Raw genomic sequence first — 23,200 nt, 5'->3', positions numbered from 1 at the left:
CATAAATATGGATTAAATACGAGTTGAAACAAAAGAGAGTATATATTTGTACTGACACAATTTGAAAAGCTTTTTCTTCTTCTGACTTGTATGTGTTGTATCCACCATCTCTGTTTTAAGAGGATGCTCTGCCCATTCTCCTCCATAATTTTATCAACCTTATTATTATCATCTTCATCAGTACTCCCAAAGAATTAGAATCATGGCCAAGAATCTTGCAACAGATGAAGATTACATCGACATGGAAGTCAATTCCACGCCGCAATATTGCAGAGAATTCGAGTTCCAGATGTCTTCCGAATCCGCCGTTTTCCCAGCTGACGAGCTTTTTTACAAGGGCAAGCTCCTCCCTCTCCACCTCCCTCCGCGGCTGCAAATGGTCCAGAGCCTCCTCCACACCGCCGCCGCCGGAGAAGAAGAAGACGACGACTTCTATAACTACACGATGCCGTTTCTGCCCACTTGCTCCACGGCGCCTTGTACGAACTCCAACACCCCTCTGGGCTCTTGCAACATCTCTCCATCGGAATCTTGCAGGGTGAGCTGCGAACTGAACCCCGACGATTGTTTCTTCGAATGGTCCGCTGATTTAAGCACTTTCGTTGTGAATGGCAATAATATTCACCACCCCAGAAAGAAGTCTTGGTCCAAGAAATTCAAGCTCATCAAGCGTTATGGGCAGAAGCTCAAAGCTTCCAGAACTTATTTGAAATCCCTGTTCACTAAATCTGCAGCTTGCAGCTCCCACGATCCATCTTCTTCCAAGAAAAATTCCATCGGAGCACAGAATGCAAGAGCTGATTCGTATCCAATCACAATAGCTAATATAATCAAGAACTTGGATAAGGAAGTGAGTGATGAGGATCATCGAGTGGAGCATAGGAAATCGTTTTCAGGGGCGATTAAAAGGCGTAATTCTCCGGCCAAGTGTTCGTCTTTATCTTCTTCGAATTCATCCTCCACTGGTTCGTCTTTGAATTCGAATGGCTTTCATGAGTTACAGTCGTTGGGGAGGAGTAGCAGTGTCACTGAAGTTGAGTGTTCGATTGAGGCAGCCATTGAGCATTGCAAGAGCTCTCAGAAAGCCATGGATTCAAGAAACATATCGAGGGATGATTCTGGGATTTGTTGCAGCATTTAATATTTTTGTTCTGTAATATCTCTGAATAATTCAGAATCTATGTAAATAATAAAATGGTTGCTTTCAATCATTTTTTAGTTATCTCATTTTGCCAATTCTGTTCTTTCTTTTTTCGGCTTTTGGACCTTATTATGATTATTAGGCAGTGTTTGCAACCTTTTCAAGTCATAAGATAAAAGCCATTGTCAGTATCTTTTTTTGATTACAGATTAAATTTGTGAAGAAAATCTGCATAATCATTTATTTATTTTTAGAGATGTTGCAAACACTACCTTAATATCAAGATACAAAAATGCTCATTAATTTAAAAATCATACCAGATTACGATTAAATAAGTTGAATTGGTTAGCTATCTCATATCGGTTAGATTAAGATCATGTGATTTGTATATCCAAATCACTAATACAATTGCTGATTTTTTTTTTGGAACTGTATTATGATCATTAGTTATGGAACAAAATCAAGATACAAAAATGCTCATTAATTTAAAAATCATATCCAAATTATGTTAAATAAATGCTCGGTAATTTAAAATTTTATATATTTCAAAAAATAAAGCTGAAAACCAGACCCCAACTTGTTAGATACGTACATATGTTCACACGTGATGCGTCCATTTACATGTATTTCATTGATTCAAATGAATGAAAATGACCTAACAAACCCCATTACGACTCGACGAACAATATTCTGTCCCAAGGGTGATACCGTCAATTCAAACTTTTTTTTTCGCCTTTGAGCTTTATATTCTAACAACTAATCACGGTTCAATATCAATTAATTTTACAAGGCCCCAATATAATAATTTACTTCAAATGACACGTATTCGAAGAAATATCCTTCCAATTAAAAATCTAGCTTTAGTTCATGACCTGAAACACGCTTTCAGGCATAACAGAAAAATAATGAGGCAAAAAGCGCAAGAATAAGTAAGTATTCAGCACTTTTTAGATATGCAAATATTTTTATTAAAAAAACACGACTTTAACACACTCCTATGATTACAACACCTTGAGGTGGGGTTCAACCTTTTCTGTTTCCCCATGGATGCTGTGTAAATTTCTCTGCAAAAGAAAATCTTCGAATAAAGGGATTGTAGATTTTCTATTTTGATATACGGATCTCCTAATTAAGTCACACATGATAATGTATTATTTTTTATGTCAAAAATATAACAATATGAGTGGATTTAACTCGTCTCATGAATAAAGATCCGTGAATCCGTTTTAAAAGAGACCAACTCAATTTTGTTTAACTTAACACAGTGGTACGATTTATGTCATCCATCAATCGATCTCATACATTTATCGTATCCAAAGATTTTTTTTTAGAGTCAAAGATGTTTATTTTATTGCAACAACACGATGAGCTCGATATTGCTGGTATATTTGAATCGGAATATATAATTGGAAATTTTTTATAGAGTTTTGAAAAATGTATTAATCAGATTCCAAAAGCGTTATATGGATCTACTCCTTTATTTAGTGGGTCCGGGCCGAGTTGATAACGTACACCTTCGTAGTTTTCAAAAGACTACGTACGTACATTATTCATGGCATTAATTTTAATTTGCTGTAATAATTTCATGCATACCAATGATGCAATATACTCAATTATTTTCCAGATATAATTCCGGGTTTTGTGTATGCATTAAATCCTGTCTGAATACTGAACCTGACTGTATATATCTATAATAATGGCTGCCAAAAATGTCCAAATGATTGAATTTTTTTTTTAAGACCCCTGTTTCTGTAATTTATTATCTGCTGGATTCTTCTAATTTTCGATCTTTAATTAAGACAATATTATATATATATATATATATATATATATGTAGTGTATATAATTTATATTATACTTCCAAGAAGGAAGGAATGAATGCATGAATATAGTCTAAAAAATGGAGGATAAGGGACGAAAGGTACAATGATTTAGCAAGTGAGTGTTGTTTTTGTACAGTTGGAGTGATCCATTTTGTTGGATTCGGACACGGGCCACACCCGGTTCAATGCATTTGCAAATGAAATGGCAAGTGCCCGATTCATTCAAAAGTTGAGCATTGACCAAAACAGTTTCAATTATCCCATAATTGGTTATGTCGTTGTCATTTTGTTTCCACTGATTAGGATTGCTTATCCATCTTTTAATATTATATAAAAAATATATATATGCCCTGTGAATAAATATATATCATTCCATACTTTTTTTCTTTCAAAAAAAGGAATAGCTTTTCCAAGTGATTCATTGAATTTTAATGGGTTTCCATATCGGTTACCAGTAGGTTTGAAAAATGGGTTTCCACTTTGTGTTTTTTTACAAGAAGGTGGAAGAATAGTCAATATACAAACAAAATAACATAATTCTTGATCAAGAGCTACATGTAGCTCGAATCAAGAAGATTTCAGAATCTTTCACAAGTCACGGATTCAAGTAAGCCATAGCTACAACGACAAATCAACCATAAGGATTAATTGCACAATGTAATCCCTCGGGGAAATTACGACATGGAACCGAATCGATTCTACGAAAATTTGATATATATATATATTGTGAAGGGCTTGATCCCAAATATCCAGTTCAAAGAACCTCTTCCAGGTTTATACATCTTTTACAAAACCTACGAAGTAAATAAATACATTGGTCTAGGTGATTTGTTGGAGAACCAACGTGGTGTCGCATTTTGAACCTTCCTTGTTATCGACTATGCGACATCAAGATCAATATTGAACACAATCATCCATTGCCAAAACCATGGTTAGCATCAAATAGCATATATTGGGTTGACTTCTGTATCGGTATCTGAGTGTCGCCATGAATTAGTTCCACTCCTCGAATACTTCTCCTTCTTCCTCACTCGTCTTATCCTTCTTGATTTCAACACATAATAAGTCATGGCACCTAGAACCCCTGCCATCGTAACGCCCCCTATGATGGTAACAAGAATCGCAGCCCATCTATTATGCCTACCCACAACTATATATGACGAAGCAATGAAAGCCACTGTTGTGCAGACTGAGGCCAACCACATCAACTTATTGATCACCTCCACAACCCGTCTTTCGGATTTTATTTCACCTCTAACCACAGTAATTTGTACAACAACAACAGCCAACGACGTAAAAAGGGCGATAGCATTAGAAATAAAGAAGACTTTGAACGATGGGTTGCTTACTGTTACTGCCACACCATGATCGTTATCTCCACCTGGAACGGTGAAAATGGCAGCAAAAGCCACGGTGGCAAAGAGAACAGCCACCACGGTCACCGAATTTGTAGCATTGTTGATTCCATCTCTATGGAGTTTCCTTAGTTCCTTTGCTATACCATTCACGTTTTTGTTTGTTTTACGGGCCTGTTCAAGTTGAGTATGGACGTCTTTCTTGATTTCTGAGACGGTTTCACGAAGCTCATCACGTGGTTGATTTAGTTCATTGGCTCTGACTGCACCATATCGAGTCAAGCACTCTTTTATTTCCACCGTTTCCTCTGATAGAGGGAGCCCTTGGGCTATGTCAAGAGCTGTTTTGTGGTCTCTTGTCAAGGCATTTACATTTGTGTCACGGAGCATTAAGAGCTCATTCACAATCTACAATTACACAGCATTAACAAAACTGTAAACTCGGACTATTATCTTGGTTCGCACAACACCTATCAATCGAAAGGCCTGACATCAAATGAAAAGAGTGTGCATATTCAATCTTGGAATGATAACTAACCTCAGCTCGTTTTTTCCGAGTGGCTATGTGCAATGCTGTGTTACCGGACCTATCTGGGAGCATCACAATGGCTGCATCTGCATGCAGAAGCAACTTCACGACTGCACAGTTAACGCCTTTAACAGCCATGTGCAGGGCAGTCTGGCCTTTCTTGTCGGTTCTTCTAGCCAATTGAGGGTCTTTCTCAAGTAAAGTTTGAACAATATCTACATGGCCCTGTCGGGCGGCAAAGTGTAATGCATTTTTGCCATTAGATCTCGATATCTCCAGCAAGCTAGGATCCTTTAAAAGCAATTCTTGGACCACTGCTAGATGCCCTTTTGTAGCAGCAGATATGAGCGGAGTTGCATTCGATTGACCAACTGTTTTGCTTAGCTCTGGATCATGGTCCAGCAGTATCCGAACAATATCTGTAAACATATAGAAGCAACAATGCAGTATTATATTATTGTCAAATAAACTAAAGTTTTAAAATTGATCCTCTAAGTCGTCCTCAATTTTACCCCCCAAAAAAAATCATGTTAACCGCAAGGAATAGACCTATATGATTTTTTCTAAAACGCCGCATGATATAAAAGCTAATAGAAATGCATTCTTATATTCAACTACCATGATGGCCTTGATTCGCTGCAACATGCAATGGATCAAAACCCGACTTATTCTTGATCCTTATTCCTTCTTTAGTAGAGTAAGGCAGCAACTCTTTCACCACATCAACGGAACCCTTTTCTGCAGCTTTGAAAAGCGCGGTTTCCCCCAATTCATTAACCTCGTTCACAACAGCAGCCCTTATCTCTGCTACCTCAGCATCAAACTCAGCTGCACTCAACGTTTTAAGCATCTGCTCATTGATCTCGCCTAATATCTCCCTCACCGCCACAATGTCACCCCTCTGTGCTGCCAGATGGAGCTCTGTGTCATTGTGTCGACCAGTAACTTGTTTCACATACTTCTTTTTGCCAGATTGGTCAATTCTTTTGCCTGAATTTGAAAGAACCAATGCTTTACCGGAATTGGAAACAATCAAAGATTTGCCCGAGTTCGAAACTGCCAACGCTTTGCCGGAATTTGAAGCCGTGAAATATTTGCTGGAGTTTGATACCACTATCGCCGGGGAACGTGGGGAAGGCGAAGGCGAAGGCGTTCGGGGTTCAAGATTTAAGCCCATTTCCAGATCCTTCTCACCTGTTATCAATGACAATAATCAGATTACAATCAACAAATCTGCGTAAAAATTCTGCTGCAGCGCATTCGGGATTAAGAGAAACATCAATTCACAAATAAGTCTCAATATCGTAGGACATTCCTAGTTTTGAAAAAAAAAATGGATCTGTTTGTTTATCACCGAGAAACCCAATATTGCATAAAAACTGCCATCAATATACAACGATGATTGAGATTTGTCAAAAATAAAAATAAAAATTCCTTGCAGACGAAAAGAACATGCTCCCCAACAGGACACCAAATTGGCAGCTATCATTATCAAGAAAATCAATATATTGGCAATCAAGCAACGAAAAATATCATAAGCGTAAAAGATGATCAATCGCGTACCTTCTTCATTGAGACCACCCATGATCACGAACGAAAACGGTCTCCTCTTCTTTTCTGTAGTCTTTGTCAATGAATCATTTGTTTTAATTCATTGTAGAAAAAAGAAATGGCCGAGGGAGCGGCGGCGAACGGCGGAGGTGGTGGTGGTGGTGGTGGTGGAGAATTAATGAATGTGAGTGGTGGGCCTGAAAACAGGTTGACGCTTGGGGGGTTTTAATCGTTTTCCATTTTCAACGACATTTTGCAAAAACTCAGAGGAGAGAGAGGTAATTATCATTATCCACTCTGCTTTTTTCTAGAAACTCGTAATGTGACAAAAATAATAATAATAAATAAATAATTTATATTTTAATTAAATATTTCGTGTTTATACCCTTGGGTCCTAAAAAGTAAGCTTAAAGAACGTTGACAAAAACTAGTAGACTGTAGTCTGTTGTTTTTTGTTTTTTGTTTTTTCAAATAACTAACAAAGAGTATATTAGAGAGTTGATATAATTGGATTTAGAAATTTTGTGCAAGTATTTCAACTTTAACAACAATTTTCCTTTTTGGATTATTTTTCTTGTACGACTTAATATTAAGAAGTAATATGATGTTTTGTTCAAAAAAAAAAAACAATTTTCAAGAATTTAATTTAAGAGTAGAAAGTTGAGTTGCATAATTCATATTAATGTTTTCAGTGCATGTGCTACATAATTCATATCACATATATAAAAGTTGACTAGATGTATTTACTGTAACTGATCAAAAGGTTTACTATAACTTTTAAAATTTCATACCACGAGACCAATTTTGTACATCTCAATTCTCATAGGTTCTTATATATTTCATTGAAATAATAATTTCTACATTTATATTTAGGAGTGGTGATGTCTCATAAAAAAAATGAAATTAATTATTAATTCCTGATGAAAACATTGAGACTAACAAATTATGTTTATATAAAATACCTTTTGTTGTTAAATGGTAATGTTTCTTCGAAAATAAACCAATGATATTTTAGTGGGTGTGAGGTGAGGGTGTACGCATTAAATTATAGTTCTTTCTCTTTTTCAAAAGAAAAGAAAGGAATATGACGCATTATTTTTTGTTAAATAATAAAAGAGTAAAGTTATCACTTACGCATCGAAATCTTTCTCTCTTTTTTTTTTTTGCCCCCGGTGTAGGCTGGGAACATGACAGTCGTTGTTATCTATAATATTATAAGTAGAAAAACATTTCATATTCTTTCATTGAAGACCGCATAGCGCAGTGGATTAGCGCGTCTGACTTCGGATCAGAAGGTCGTGGGTTCGACTCCCACTGTGGTCGAAAATCCTTTTTTTTTTTTGTGTTTTTTTTAAAAAATCCTTCAAGTTCAAGCCCATTTGTTTACGTAAACTATAAGTTTTATTATCTTTTTTTACAATAAAAACTTGTAACTTTATTGAAGAGAATTAAAATCCATCGTTACAAGACTTTAAAGTAGCTAATTTAATTGTTTAAATAAAGAGCTATGTTTATAAAGTAGCTAACTTAATTATTTAAATAAAGAGTTATGTCATATCTACATTCATGAATAATGAATACTAGTAAAAAAATGCACACGCTATGCGTGTGTAAAATAAAACTTATTTTTAAACATGGAATAAGTGGGGGATTTAGTGGGGAGGTTATGGATGGGGGATCATGACTCACATAATTACAAAGTTATGAGAGTGAAGATTGATGTGTAAGAATTATTAAGATAAAAATATGAAGAGGGATAAAATGGGTAAGAAAGTTAGTGTCCTCAAATCAACGGTTATTCTTGCTCATTCAACTATTATAAAATAGTAAGATACATACTTGAAATTAACGAACTATTTTACATGCATTTTTGGAAAAAAAAAAATTCAAATAAAGTACATAGATAATTTTGTAATTTCAAAATGAATATGTACGTACAATATTTTTTTTAAATAAATTGCTTATTATATAAGTTATTATACATATATATGTATGTATATATTTGAGTCGATGATGGGATGTTACAATTGTGTCTCTAACTCGAGATTTAATCACATGTTTGAAACATTGGTGCTAGATGAACTATAAATCATGAACGTTATTATATTATTTTAAACACCAATTCTTGTTTAAGAATGTCTAAAAGACTAAATTAACGTAAAACAATAGCTTATTATTAACATGATATAAAGTTTAAATTTCATGATTCCGTCTCCCTTAAACCAAGCCGTTCATCTCTGCCTATAGTACAAATAAGCTACACAAGTTAGTTTGAAAATGTCAACATTAGTTACATGAAAACTTCTAATATCAAATCATCTACCAGTAGCTCTTCAATTTCATTGCCTATCACATTGATTTCTTCTCTCGAATCAAACCACTTCATCTCTGGATCGAGTACTCTCTCTGGTATTTGCTCGGTCGCGAAGTTTTGCCCCATCAATTTCTCAAAATCTTCTGTCAACTTTTCTTTCTGCAAATTTGGAAACAACTCCAATCTTTTCGGTGTCACCCACGGGCACATGTCGAGATGCTGCTGGAAAATCTCCAAGAGGGCAGAGTTCATTCTGTCGAAAAGTAACTTCCTTTCACACTTCAACATGGTTGTGTTATTGTTGTATTTCTTCTCGAGATCTTCAAATAACCTGGGATTTAGAGGGCACTCTGGGGTGTACCAAGAGGTTTTATGCATATCCAGACCAGATTCTTCAATACCAGAGTCCAACAGCACGTCAAGAATGTAGGAAGATTCCCAGGTATCGGACACTGAGATGTCGAGCCCTTCTGAACACATTGGAGATTCTTGTGCAACTTCCTCCTCGGTGTATTTGCCGGACTCCATCTTGAGAAGTTGCAGCTGCATTCGAAGTTCTGTGACAAAAAATGCAAAGAAAATGAACATCCTGCAAAACTCGTTCTCATTTGATCTTTTTAATTTTAATTATAAAGGGACTATCTTGAGTTAATGAACTATGAAGAACAAACATAATCAGTTTTACAAAACGGGTTATCTTGGACAACCTGCAAACCAACCGGATTCCAGTTACTAATACATTATAGTACAACTAATTTCGTACCACGAAGTTCAGCACCAACTCTCTCAAAACTGTCAGTGTTTGATGTCATATCTTCTGTGAAAGGGATTTCAAGGACTGAAATTGGACTGAAATGATCAGCCTCTTTCGAGCTTTCTGAAGATTCCACCTCATTTCCCTGGTACTCCAATGTAGAACAATCTTGATCAGATGGTACCTTGTGAGGTTCCTGGAACATCATGAACAATTAAATGAATACTTAAATTAATTGAATAAACATTAAACAACCTAAAATATGAGTCAACTTTCGCTACGAAGTAAAATTTATATCGCCTACATGAAAGACGAGCAAAAGAAATATAAGAACTTCAAGAAGACAAAGCCTATAAAAATCAGGAGAAATAGAGAACGACAGAGACAAGCCACACAGACTGACATGCTCATACAACTTTTTCCAATCATGCAGTCAGAATACTGAATATGGTCCAAAAAAGTGAAGATCCAACCTGTAAAAGGGTATGTTCTTGGTTACAGACAGCGGAGTCTTTATCCACAGCCAAGGATTCTAGCTCTGGAAGCAACTTCGAATATCTCTGAGGCAAAACTAAGCTTCCGTTTTCTGCAGCCTTTATTACATCAGATTCTGGAATCGCATGGATTTCATCTTCCAATACGGTTTGTAACATCGGTTGTTTTTCGGATAAGTTCACAATCTTAGCCTCCCTTTGGATGTCCAATTTGTCTAATGGAGAATCTAGACCATTAGTAGGTCTGTTCAGGGAAGGAAGAGGCTTCTTGCTCCAAGATTTTGAATCTTTGGACGAAGTACCTTCTTTCAAACCTTGATTTGCTTTCACAACCTTACTGCAACCATTACTAACAGGATCGCCGTGTAACAGATTTTCGGCTGCAGACAAAGCATCACGACATGTGCTTCTTCTCTGGCTTCTCCCACCAATATATGGTGGAAGAGATCTGGATCTAAATGAATTTTTCTTTATTTCATCCTTTTGACCATCCCTAGAGCTGATGCCTACACGACCATTCGACTTAGCAATTCCATTATTGCTACCAAGTTCTTTCCTTGTACGGTTGAGACTTGTCTTTGCATATGAAAACTTGGGCTTAATTTCTTTATCATGCTTGTCAAGCATTTCACCTAGTGACCTCCCCTTAGCAACAATTTCTGCATCTTGATACTTGTGAGCCATCTTCCACCTCTCAGATAATCTCTTTTTTGTCTCTATATTGTAATGGGACACAACAGAATTAGAAGATGCATATCCACACCTGCTATCAAAAGAATTTCTAGACGACATCTTAAACATCTCTGATTCGCTGTCAGATTCACTTTCAAAAGAATCATATGAACTCTCATCTCCCGCGTATCCTCTGAACCCAGAAGACATCAAATCCATCGTCCCATCACAGGCATCTTTCATTTGTCTTGTAATTTCCATGGCTTTTCCTCTAGCTACACTTGACATGAGCTTTGGGAATCCCATATTATAAGATGAATCTTTCCTACCAAATGATTCTGGCACAGTACAATTAAAACTTGAATCTCCGTTCATTTTCCTGAAATGTGGGAGAAAATCATGCAAGTGATCAGGTGGCAAAAGAGGTGCACCTGCATTCTGAACCTTCACGAGATTGGGCTTCAGAACGACAATCCTCGTGGGTTGAATCCTTTTCACATTGTTGTCTTCTGGTCGAACCTTTGATAATTTGCAAGAAATGTGAGCAATATGGCGATTATGTGGGTCGAGAAGAAGACCGTCTTCGCGGTTTGGATTAGAACAGATGTCATTTTTGGTTGAAATATCTCTGGCTGATTTCCATGCTTTGACCTTCTTGCTGTCATAATTTGTATAACCTGAAGGCTTCAAAACTGCCACATGACCATGAAAAGAACTGGAATGGTCAACTTGCAGATCATGCAAATCCTTCATAACTAAAGAATCTGGTTTCTCGAGAAATTTCAGTAACATGGTCTTACTGGAATCTAGCAAACCTAAGGTTCCATTCATCTCTTTCAAATGCTGAAATTTTTCGTCAGCAGAAATATGTTTTGCATCCGTAAACTTCCGCTGACTGTGCACCTTCTCAGGTTTCATTAGTGTTGAGCTTGTACTCCATTTTGATGAAAGACGCTGATTAACCACATGCGATGCTTCCAGATCCTCATATACATCCTTAAATTCTAGCTGCTCCATTGGACTTTTGCAGTTCGATCGCTCATCATAGAGTAGGGTATTCCTTTGGGCTTTAATTGGATGATTTTTTGGCTGATGGTTTTCTGATAATCTTTTCTGTTGTTTATGAACATGACTGGGGGACGGCAGACCTTCAAGGCCCATCAATTTGGCAATAATACTTGGCGAGCGTCTCTTTGGTTCAACTTCTTTTGCTAGTTCACATGCCAGTAACTTCTTCATTGGTGTTCCAGTGGTTCTTCCTGAGGTGCTTTGGCCAAATTCCAGCACAAATGGCTAGGGCCAAAATAAAATTAGCAACTTTTAGAACCACGGCAGCATTTAAGCAAATAACAAATGATTTTCCTAATTTCTTACTGTTAAATCACAGAGACTAAAGCTAAGTTAAACTCACCATATCTTTCTTAGAGCTTCCATCGATATAAACACGAGAATCCATAGACAATCTTGAGCACTCCTGCTTCTGAATCTGCACATTTCCTGTAAAGAATACAATTTCTCAGCAATCAAATCAAGCCCACAAAGGGTTTGGAAAAAAGTAACAAAAAAACATAATTAACCATTAAAAATCATAGTCGAATTCGTCAGGTGAAGAGCTTGGTATGTTCAGATATCAATTCCTGACTGATAGATTTAATACAGTTTCCCTGGAGGAAGGACATGGCACAACAACTATGGCTTATCTTAATGGAGAGAATTCCACTGGGGAAGGAAAAATACTAATAAAACGAGATTTACAACCCCACTTATAACTCTTGCAGACAAAATATGTTTTAGACACAGCATGAAGTCATTAAGAAAACCAATATTGAGCTCATTCTCATTCACTAAATCCACGCGTCATTGAGGCAAGATATATGTTCAACATCTGATTTCATCAGGATCTTGACTCCTGAGACTGAAAATTTTCGGGGTTTTTTTTTTAAGTTTCTCTTCGGGCGTAACAGGACAAAGAAGTAGAAACTGTTCAACTTCGTCGTCCTCCTAATTATACGTGAAGGCTAAAACTTTGGATTAACATTTCAAAAAAATTTAAAAAAATACATAAATACCCAAAAGCAAAACTTATGAAATCACATAGTCGGAAGCTAATGGATCGGAAATTGCAAACAGAAAAATAGCAAATGAATGAAACAATACCATCTACGCCAGAAACACTTTTGGACTTCCTGTGTCGAGCTCTCTCCATTTCCCTTTCAAAATTTCCAGCCGAAACCCGACAGCGAGAGACAAACAAAAAATCTGAAACAATATTATAATGAAAAAACTTTTTCTTTTCGAGTAACGAAGCCGAAGTTTCCGAGAAGCAGGGCAGAAACTTCAAAAATCAGATCCGAATTCTCGGGAAAAAGCTCGACAGCACCTCGAAATCCTCCGCCATTACAAACCTAACTTCTCCTCAGCTCAATTTAAACACCTGCAAGCAAAAACAAAAAAAACAAAAACAAAAACAAAATTAGTCCCATTGAACAGATCTTTCAACACTCAGAAAAGCTATAAAAATGCGTAAAAAATCAAATATGAAGAAAATCAAACTCCGACGAACACTAGAACAACATACCGTTGGAGGAATTGGATACGAGAGAGAATGCGTAAGGATGCTGGCGGACATTAATGGAGTTTGTTCAGTGAGTCTCATTTTCAAACCAGAGTTTGAAATTCATTTGGGGGAGACCACCTTTTTATGTATCCTTTCATATATTTAATATAAATATATATATATATATATATTTTTTCAAAAAATATATATATATATAAATTAAATGCAGAATGTAGATATAATTTAGTTTGTTATTTTTTATGTATTTTTTCCAGATCAGATCAATTTTTGAAAATATATAACTTTCTTTTGTCTCAAATTTTAGATTTATTATCCCTTTTTCTCAGATTCAGCGTATACCTTTTTAAAATTACTGATATATCACAATCTATATTATCAGTTTGAAAACAAGATTTGGACACAATCAATTAATTTGGACATTTTTTAATAACCTGAGATAAAATATTTAAGTCTAGTTTCATCATTTTATTAAAAGGGAACTTTGGCATTAGTTTGTGGTATCATGTATAATTTAGAATGCAACATCTACGTCATAAAATTTAGTTTGATTATGTATTTTCATGGATGAAAATCGATACAAAATATTAAAAATATAATGTTAATATGTCATATTTTAAGTGCTAATTCTTTCAGATATGATTTAAAAAAAATTCGAGTATAACACTGGAAAACTTTATTAATATTGAAGCTTAATACACATAATTGTTTGGTGCGAAACATTTACATTAAAGCGCTTGTTCATAATTAAACTGAACACACGAGTTAATGTTAAGAAATTTGAGTATATGAATATTTAATTTATGCATTGATTTATATATTTATGATATCAATTGTCTCAAATTGACTACAAAATCATAATTTATGTTTTCAATTTTTGATAGATAAAAAGTGAAAACAATAAATTTGGATAATTGATACCCGGAACATATATTTTTATATTAATATTAAATTAATTAATACTCAAAATTCATATATTTATATTTGATTTTCAATTATATGTGCTTAAAAATTTTAATATTTTGATTATGTATATTTATATCCTAACTAATAGTTTTTCTACAATATTGTTATATTACAACTTTATTCAATTTTTGACGTGGCGTTAATGTATCGAAAAATAGTTAAAATTCATTAAAAAAAACAGTTTTACCCATAATTATTTCAACAGTTCAAAACACGTAAAATTCATTACTAAATATTGATCAATGCAACTGATTTTTATCATGTGATGAAATTAATTATATCAAAATTTTTGCTAGTAAAACTTGTTATAGAATGTAATTATACTGGAGTAAATTGTTTTATATCTAACTTTATTCTAGGTTTTTTTTTTAGTTTATAGATTTTCAATAAAAAAAAATCAAACGCATTTAAAAAACCAAAGCTAAATTTATATTTATATTTATATATATAATCTCACTAATAAAAATTTATTTATTACTAATTGAAATGTATAAAGATATTCCACGTAAAGGGATCATGTGACAATGTGTCATCGTGGGGGACCTGGCTGCCACGTGGAGGGCTCGGACTGTTCCATGAGACGAACGGTTAGAAAATACAGCGACGTGATTTAAATGTGAGCAGACTCGTGGGGGCGTTTGGGGGTTATGTTTGGCAAAACATACCCCACAACATATAATTGGTTGTGGGTTGTTGATTTTTTATTTTTTTTTTTCGAATTATACAAATATAATATCTTCGTTTTTCAATAGCAAATTGTTATCATAAAAAATGAGGTACTCGTAGATCTTAGTTTATTTTAAGTGTTTTTAAGTTTTTTAATTAATCAAATCTCGAGAAATTTTGTATAGAAATTGATAAACACTTAGAATAAACGTTTCGAAACACCATCGTAAAATAGAGCAAGCTTCTTATAAGAATATTGTTGCGTGCATCTTTATCCGTGAGACGAACCTAACTCTGTTCATATTTATAACTAGTGGTTAGGATAATGGGGATAGTGAAACAAAATATGAGAAGTTTTTGAATAAAAAATTAAGAATGATAAAGAGTAAATTTGAAAATATATTTAAATGACCAAATATAGTTTTTTATGGGTTTTATGTATTATAATATAGTAAAGATAAACATAAACAGTTTTGGCATAATAAGTAATATTTTTTTATTTAAAAAGGGTTGACCCCGAAGGGAAACCCATTTCACATGAGTCAGAGGCTCATTGGCTCATGCGAAAGGGTAAATCGAGGGATGTGCACGAGCGGCAGGGACCTGAGGAGGGAGCACATGACCCAATCCCCAGAGCATACCCCCATAATATTTCAGCAGGGAATATGCTCCACACGAGAATCGAACCCGCAACGCTGGAATAAAATTATTCAAAAAAATTATTAATATAGTATCTGACAAGTTTCAGATAACTATCTTCAATTTGAAATATTTGCAATCAGGGTGAGACTATGCTGCACCTGGAGTTCTTCCAGGTGCAGCATAGCCCTTGGATCAATAGGACCCACATGATTTCATGTGGGCCCTCCCATGATCCAAGGACTTAGCTCCACCAGGTGTAGCACACCTGGTGGAGCGTAGTTTCGCCCTTACAATCAGGTTATAACGTACTTGAGAGAGACGCATTTTTCTCCCAAAATAAAACATGTGCCTGGTTTTAATTTGGGAAAATATAACTGTAAACAACAAGTTGTATAGTAAATCATTTGATAATATTATTTGGAGAAAAAGAGCTAAAAGCAATAACCAAGCAGGATTTACAAGAAGATAGCGCTTGATCAGATGTCAAGTTCGATTATCACAATCAACATCTTATTGGATCAGCATGTCATACAGGGTTTTAGAATGGTTTACTTAACTAGCTTATTTTACAGGCTATTGCGTTAGGCCGAGGATTTATAAAGTACACATCGAAATATAGCGATGTTGGATTCTCACGACGTCATAAAAAAAAAATAAAAATATATGTTTACAAAAAACGATAACTCCTTATTAAAAACGGTAAACCCGGGAGGATCTATGTTCTAACTCTTATTAAAAATGGTAAAAGTATACCATTTATAAAACTTGAACAAAACATAAATTCTAATTAATATGACTTTAATTAATCACACGCTTAATTTTCCCTCTACAGAATCAATGTAAAAACTTTATATTAATTGTGAGTCGACCTACCAAGACAATGTGGAGTCGATTTCGTGAAGTTAATGTATTCACCAAATATCGTGAAAAGGGGGCCATTTTTGCCAATTTAAATATACCAATAACAAAAAGCCACAGCAACAAACCCATTTATGGCCTCCGATATATATCATCTCTACAACAAATATGTTTCATTTTTTTTATTTCGTGCATCACAAGAAATTATGCATATATATTTATCCACGTACATGGTTTTCATATTTCAATAACGACTAAAAAAAGAATAGCATGCATAACTTGTACAAAGTTCCCCAAACATTCGATGCAAATTCATTACTTTTATGAATGCGAGTTTATGTTTACTCGGTATAACTTATAAGGCTCCGTTTGATAGCATTATTATTAATCAATGTATAGTTTATCTTATCTAATCTTATGTTTTTTTTTCCATATTATTTATCTTTCTATTAATTATTTATTTTACATCAATCAAATCATTAATTATTTATCTTACATCAATCAAATCATCGAATTTGAATTATTATATTACCCCTTATAAATAATATTATTCATATTTTATTTATTATTAAAAAAATAAAATGGTAATTTATATTTTTATATAAATTTCAACCAATCAAATCAAACAAACTATAATCTATCAATCAAATCAATTATTATATTCACTATCATTTCTTATTTATTTTTTATACATTACATTATTTATCTATATATTATTTTTAAATTACTATATAAGTTGATTATACTTTGTTATTTGATGATGTTATTGAATTATTTGTGATTGATTCCACTCTATATATTAGACGAATATGAACGCAACTATTAAAAAGAATTGGAAAAAACACATTTACGAACTATGAGTTATTACCTATTTATAATGTGTATGATATAAACAAATTAAGATTGGTAATGATCACAATGAGTCACCAAACATAAAAGAAGCGACAGATTCTTTTATTTATTATTTGTATGATTAGATTATTCTGTGGCTATACAGTGAATATTGCAACTTGTGGAGATAAAGATTAGATTCAACATATTATGGACAAAAAACTATTTAATGCCGCCCGGCGACATACTATTATTTATTTTGTCTGGTTTCGTACTGCACGATGTACATTGATTTTTTTTTTAAAAAAAAGTTGTGAAAGTAGGGATAAACAAACAAATTTAGTCGTACGTAAAGTACTGAAGAACATCATGAACAAATGAATGAATGATTTAAATCTTCAATGTTATTTTGTCAAATTCTGGAAGGTAAATTATGTAGCTATGAATTTAACATTTACAACCATTTTTACGAAAATGAAGGAATTTTACCCACATGACTAGAAGAAGAAGTATACATTATACACCTCATAAACCCATTAATGTTACCTCAAAACATTTTTGCAACATGAAGCAAAATAATAAAATTTTGAGATATATATATATATATCTTTTACTATATTATTAAGTTTAAGCACCCTATACAAATCGTTTATGATGTCATAGTGAATTTTCACCTATTTATTCATTTTATACCCTTACATACTAGAGATGACAATTTTCCACGCGGATTCGAGTACCCGCGGGGAAAACCCGAAATGGGGTAGGTTTGGGGGAGTATTTTCGGGTATATGTTCAGGTTCGAGGATTTTTAAAAATCCTCGAAACATATTGGAGCGAGTATGGGGATGTTATCACCATTTTCGAACCCGCCCCTATAATAATAATAATAATATACAAATATTTTAATTATCAAATTTTATTAAATCTAAAATATTATTAAAAAATTAAAATTAAAAGTATTATTATTATTTAGTCTAAATATATGTATATATTATTTATTTTGATAAATTTTGAAACAATATATAATCTTAATAAATTTTTGATACATGATATTTTCTTTAAAATAATAATTTTAATTTATAGAAATATTTTGTATTTAAAATATTTTATTAGTTTTAAAAGTTAATATTATAATAAAAAATTTGACCCAAATATTTTAGGTATTTTATTATAAAATTAAATAATAGTTTTTATATTCCTATATAATAAAATTTACTAATTCATATATATATATATATATATATATATATATACATATATATATATATATTATATTCGTGTATGGGTATGGGAATGGGGATGGGGAATTGGTTCCCGCAGAAATGGGTACGGCAAATCCCGATAAAAATTAATGGGGATCGGGGCGGGTATGAGGATCGGATTTGAATTCGGGGACGGAGATGGGGAAGACATCTCCGTCTCCGACCCGTCCCATTGACATCCCTATTACATGCACGATTATCTCTCTCCAAACTTTCTTCCCACTTCTTACGTCTTCCAACAACCTCATCTTTCTCCAAACTTCCTCTCCAGTCCACTACTTAGGTCTGCAACGGACTCCATATATTTTTTTACACTATATTTTTCTGAATTTATTTTTATTTCTGTTTTGTGTAGTTATAAGTTTCAACCTCTTGATACATTCATTTTTTAAAGTAGCAATACATCTCTTATTCATTTAATTATATTTGATCACATACATACATAATTATAAATATAAAAACTTTTAAATATTTAATTTTCACCATTTTTATGTTTTACACACAATGCGTGTGCCTGCTGTGTTTAGTTCCCAAGACGAAATGGTAAAAATAGATAAATAAATAAATAAATAAATATGATTTTGACTTTGGCCTCACTTCAAAAGCCGACAACGATGAATGGAATGGATCCACAAATTTGGGCGTATGGCGTGTAAATCGAATGCACTATCGATCTAGGTTATTTTCTCACAAATGGACAAGGCAAAAATAGATACCAAGCCTGGAATTCCGGAATGTGTTCCAATCATTTATATTTTTTTACATTATACCATTAAATATGACCCCTGCCTCTTTTTTGAACTGTAATTTGTGTAGCATCTTCTATGTGTATGTAATTTTAAAATTATTTTACACATACAAACCTCACTCGTCAAATCACATAAAATATGAAGTTGGAAATGAAAATTTTTGGAGTGTTCTACACAAATGTCAATTTGTCAAAGATACCCACCCAAACACGACACGAGTGTGTGGTATGGACATATCATGATATGAGAATAATCAATGCAACCACAACATATTTACAAGTGGGAAAAAATATCGGGGTGATGTTACATGTACGCAAATGATTATAAGATGGTTTACATACTGTCTTTAATGTATTTTGGAAACCATTTTTTTCAAATAAAATAGAGGGATAATTTTGTAATTTCGATTATAATATGTAATCCAACGTGTATCATCCGTGTACATGTAGCATTTTTCAAAATTTCGATTTAATTTTTTACATGAGATGTTCGAGCGAACAAAACACTTAAATATAAACATGTGAGATTCATTAGTTTTTTTTTTTCATATATGATTGTTCATCTCGTACAAAAATACAGGAATTTTGAGGCGAATAATTGAAATTGTTCAGACCAGCTATATAAGGTGTAGAACACCCGATGCACGCTAAACCAATGATATTTATGAACCCAACATACAGACTTACAGTGCATCTAATAGTCGTTACCCACGGGTGTAAAGATTTTGCCCCTTGGATTGGGTAAAACCAAAACACCTGAGGGGTGAGGAGATATATTTTCCCCTTGGAATTGGTAAGCCCAAATCTATATCTATATATATATAAAAGCAGATTTTTTACTAAATATAGTAGTTTCTCTCCAAAACATATTTACTATAAATGAAAATTATGGATGAAATTTTGTTAAAATTAGAGATAATGTTTTCGGTTCAAATAATAATAATAATATGATGATTAAGGTTATAGATAATGTATTCGGTTCAAATAATACTAATAATATTTTTGGTTAAATTTGTAAAAATAAATTTATATTTACTACTTTTATCGATGTTTGTTTTTTAATTTTAATTGATTTATTGTGTCCATATACAAATTAATCTTACCAAAAATATCGTAAATAATTTAAATATCGTGTATATATATGTCAAATTAATAATAAAAAATTTACGACACAACCTAAAACATATATATATGCTTGCATATAGTTTTCATAAATGATATATATATATATATGTGTGTGTGTGTGTGTGTTATATTTTAATATGATAATTTTTGCTAATTTTTTATGCCTATACATATGCAAAAATTTTCATTAATTACTAACAATATTGGCACACACATGTGTAACAAAAAATGTGATAAATGCGTTTGTGCTTAATTTAAACATATTTGATATAGTGTTTCAAAAATTGAGTTAGTTTTGGTTTTCTCTTTTTGTTTTGCATAAGAAAGATAAATATAATGCTAAGTAATAGAAGAGAGAAAAAATAACCGCATATACAAAGAAAATGGATGTGGGAAGTTATTTTTTGAAATGTGGATTTTACCGATGAATATTATCTACTTTTTCATTGTTTTTTTCTGTAAAATAGTAAGTAATTATTTGAAAATTAGAAAATGTCATACCAACTTACCAAAAAAATTAGTATGAGACTCACATCTTTAATATAATAATAAGAGATATTCACCTACCAAATATAAAATTAATTTCAAAAATTTTCAAATTCATATTGAGATTGAAATTAAGAACATTGAAAATATAAAATAACTTTAAATATCTGCATCGATTATAATATTTCATTAATTTTTTTTTATTTTAGGTTTATCGATTGTTTTCTTCTTATTATTATTATTATTTAATTGATGTATTTTTTTAAAAAAACAATAACATTCATAATTATTTCTCATATATCTATATATCTATATATATCTATATATATATATAAAAGCAGAAAAATCTGCTAAAAATAGTTTCCCGCCCAAAAGTAATTTCTAAAAATAGTAAAGATATTATCATTAATCATTAAATTTAAAAATAAGATATGATTAAATTTAAAATTATAGATAGAGATAATATTGAAGATTAAAAAAATAATATTATGAGTGATAAAATATTTGATCTAAAAATTTTAAAAAATATATAAAAATCCGATTTAATTTTAAAAAATTAAATTACTATTTATAGTGATCAAACAAAATTTTTAATTTTTTTTAAATAATGTGGTTGTTTTGTATATCTATCTATATATCTATGCATAAGAGCAGAAAATTATGCTAAAAATATAAACCAACATTATCCAGCTAAAAATTTGGTTCTAAAGAGAGTATAGACATTAGCATTATATTTAAAAATACAAATAAATATATGGCTGAATTTCAAATTATAGATAAATGAAATATTGAAGATTTAAGAAAAAAATATATGAGAGTTTTAGATTATTTTATCTAAAAATTTTAAATTAAAGATAAAAATACAATTGAATTTACAAAAAATTTCAAATAGTTTTTTTCGTGATCAAACAAAAATTAAATTTTTTGCTTTTAATAATGCAGTTGTTTTGCCTGTATACTTATATATGTACGCTACAGATATTCAAAAAAAAAAATAAAGATGATTTAATAAGTGATAGACTATTTTATCCAAAAAATTTTAAATATAGACAAAAATATGATTGATTTTTTTTAAAAATAAAATAGCATTTTTCCTAATTAAAAAAATTTAGTTTTAGTTTTTAAGAGCTGATTGTTTTACCAAGCAGTATACACATATAGTAGAGATTAAAAAAATGATATTATTAGTGATAAACTATTTGATCTAAAAATTTTAAAATAAAGATAAAATTAAATTAAATTTTAAAAAAACTAATTGTATTTTTACTATATGTATGGTTTATAATCAATTTTTAGGTTGTATTTGGATTGAGTCATTTTAAATCAGGGATTTGGAAAGTCAAATATAATTGAATTATACAAAATTATCCTTTATTTTCGTAATCATGAATTAGCTCATAAAAAAATCACAACAAACTATTCACACTTACAATTATGTGCAAATTCAATTTATAAATAGTTAATTTAGCTATTCAAAATTAAACTAAAACAAAATAATTTTAAAAAATTGTGCTTTCAATACATGAATTTTCAATCCCTACAGGAAATTAACAACAAATATTAATTAACATCTAACATGAAATTAAAATTTAATTGAACGTCTCATAAATCAAATTTTAGCATAACCAAAGACAGAGAAAAAATATCCCAAACAACTCAATCTAAGGACTCGGTGCTAGGAAAATCGTGATCACGGAAGGGCAATGTGGAACAATGATCAACGACAAACAACACTAGAGTAAGAGATGATGAACGGAGCAAATAATAAATATTGGATAAATAAATTCCTTAGAAAATAATAAAATTTTAAATATTAAAAGATAATTTGAAAAATAAAATATTAAAATAATATATTTTTTAAAAATATGGTGTAACAATTTTTTTTTATAAAAACATCTTAAAAATATCAAATAGCTTATTTAAAGCGTTTAAAACGATTTTCTAATAGTTTTCCAAAAAAATTTACAAACTTTATAAACTCTTTCAAACATCCCTCCAGCCACAATGAATTTAAATTGATTTAAATACTCTAAGAATTTGAAATCCATTGTGATTATCTTATTATAGTGTAATAAATATCAAGATGAATTTTATTTTATTTTTTAAAGATATCTAAACAATGAAGATACAAATATATTGGTAGATTTCAAATCATTTAATCAAATTCAACTTTAATTTATTTGTATTTTAATTATTTATTCAAACACTCATATTTACTAATTTTTTCAAAAATTACATAAAAAGAACACTATGTGCATCGCACATGTGGAATACTAGTCTATATATATATAATAACTGAGTTTTTGCTAAATATAGTAAAATCCCGCCAAAAACTTTTAGCTAAAACAGGAAACAAACTTTATTTAATTCTATTTATATGTTTAATGCACCGAAATTCATTTTAAATA

At 31.9% G+C, this 23,200-nt stretch overlaps 3 protein-coding genes and 1 non-coding gene across 5 annotated transcripts; 2 read left to right on the top strand and 2 right to left on the bottom strand.

Moving 5' to 3' along the window:
• Positions 1-124: 124 nt before the first annotated feature.
• LOC140885140 (probable membrane-associated kinase regulator 4) lies at positions 125-1,228 on the top strand. The gene has a single exon (XM_073292074.1). The coding sequence runs from the start codon at positions 203-205 to the stop codon at positions 1,139-1,141; it is 939 nt and encodes a 312-aa protein (XP_073148175.1). The 5' UTR covers positions 125-202; the 3' UTR covers positions 1,142-1,228.
• Positions 1,229-3,660: 2,432 nt separating this feature from the next.
• Positions 3,661-6,649, bottom strand: LOC140881960 (ankyrin repeat-containing protein ITN1-like). Its single transcript, XM_073287656.1, has 4 exons — positions 6,412-6,649; positions 5,467-6,042; positions 4,858-5,267; positions 3,661-4,727 (listed from the first exon to the last, which is right to left on the bottom strand). Exons 1-4 carry the CDS (start codon positions 6,431-6,433, stop codon positions 3,903-3,905), a joined length of 1,833 nt encoding a protein of 610 aa, XP_073143757.1. The 5' UTR covers positions 6,434-6,649; the 3' UTR covers positions 3,661-3,902.
• A 999-nt stretch (positions 6,650-7,648) lies between these two features.
• On the top strand, positions 7,649-7,722 carry TRNAR-UCG (transfer RNA arginine (anticodon UCG)). The gene has a single exon. It is a non-coding gene; the product is annotated as a tRNA-Arg (tRNA).
• An 864-nt stretch (positions 7,723-8,586) lies between these two features.
• On the bottom strand, positions 8,587-13,335 carry LOC140881800 (uncharacterized). Of its 2 annotated transcripts, XM_073287390.1 has the most exons (7): positions 13,212-13,335; positions 12,791-13,067; positions 12,045-12,130; positions 11,065-11,926; positions 9,941-10,971; positions 9,477-9,663; positions 8,587-9,270 (listed from the first exon to the last, which is right to left on the bottom strand). In XM_073287390.1, the coding sequence occupies exons 2-7, from the start codon at positions 12,837-12,839 to the stop codon at positions 8,690-8,692; spliced, it is 2,796 nt and encodes a 931-aa protein (XP_073143491.1). In that variant the 5' UTR covers positions 12,840-13,067; positions 13,212-13,335; the 3' UTR covers positions 8,587-8,689. The 2 variants fall into 2 exon arrangements, with proteins under 2 accessions (XP_073143491.1, XP_073143490.1); XM_073287389.1 differs by having other exon boundaries at positions 9,941-11,926.
• Between the last annotated feature and the right edge of the window lie 9,865 nt (positions 13,336-23,200).

Source organism: Henckelia pumila, chromosome 2 (assembly GCF_033568475.1).
Source record: "Henckelia pumila isolate YLH828 chromosome 2, ASM3356847v2, whole genome shotgun sequence".
In the NCBI taxonomy this organism is placed as follows: domain Eukaryota; kingdom Viridiplantae; phylum Streptophyta; class Magnoliopsida; order Lamiales; family Gesneriaceae; genus Henckelia; species Henckelia pumila.
Note: the sequence above shows the minus strand (reverse complement) of the source record. Positions and strands in the feature narration are given on the sequence as shown.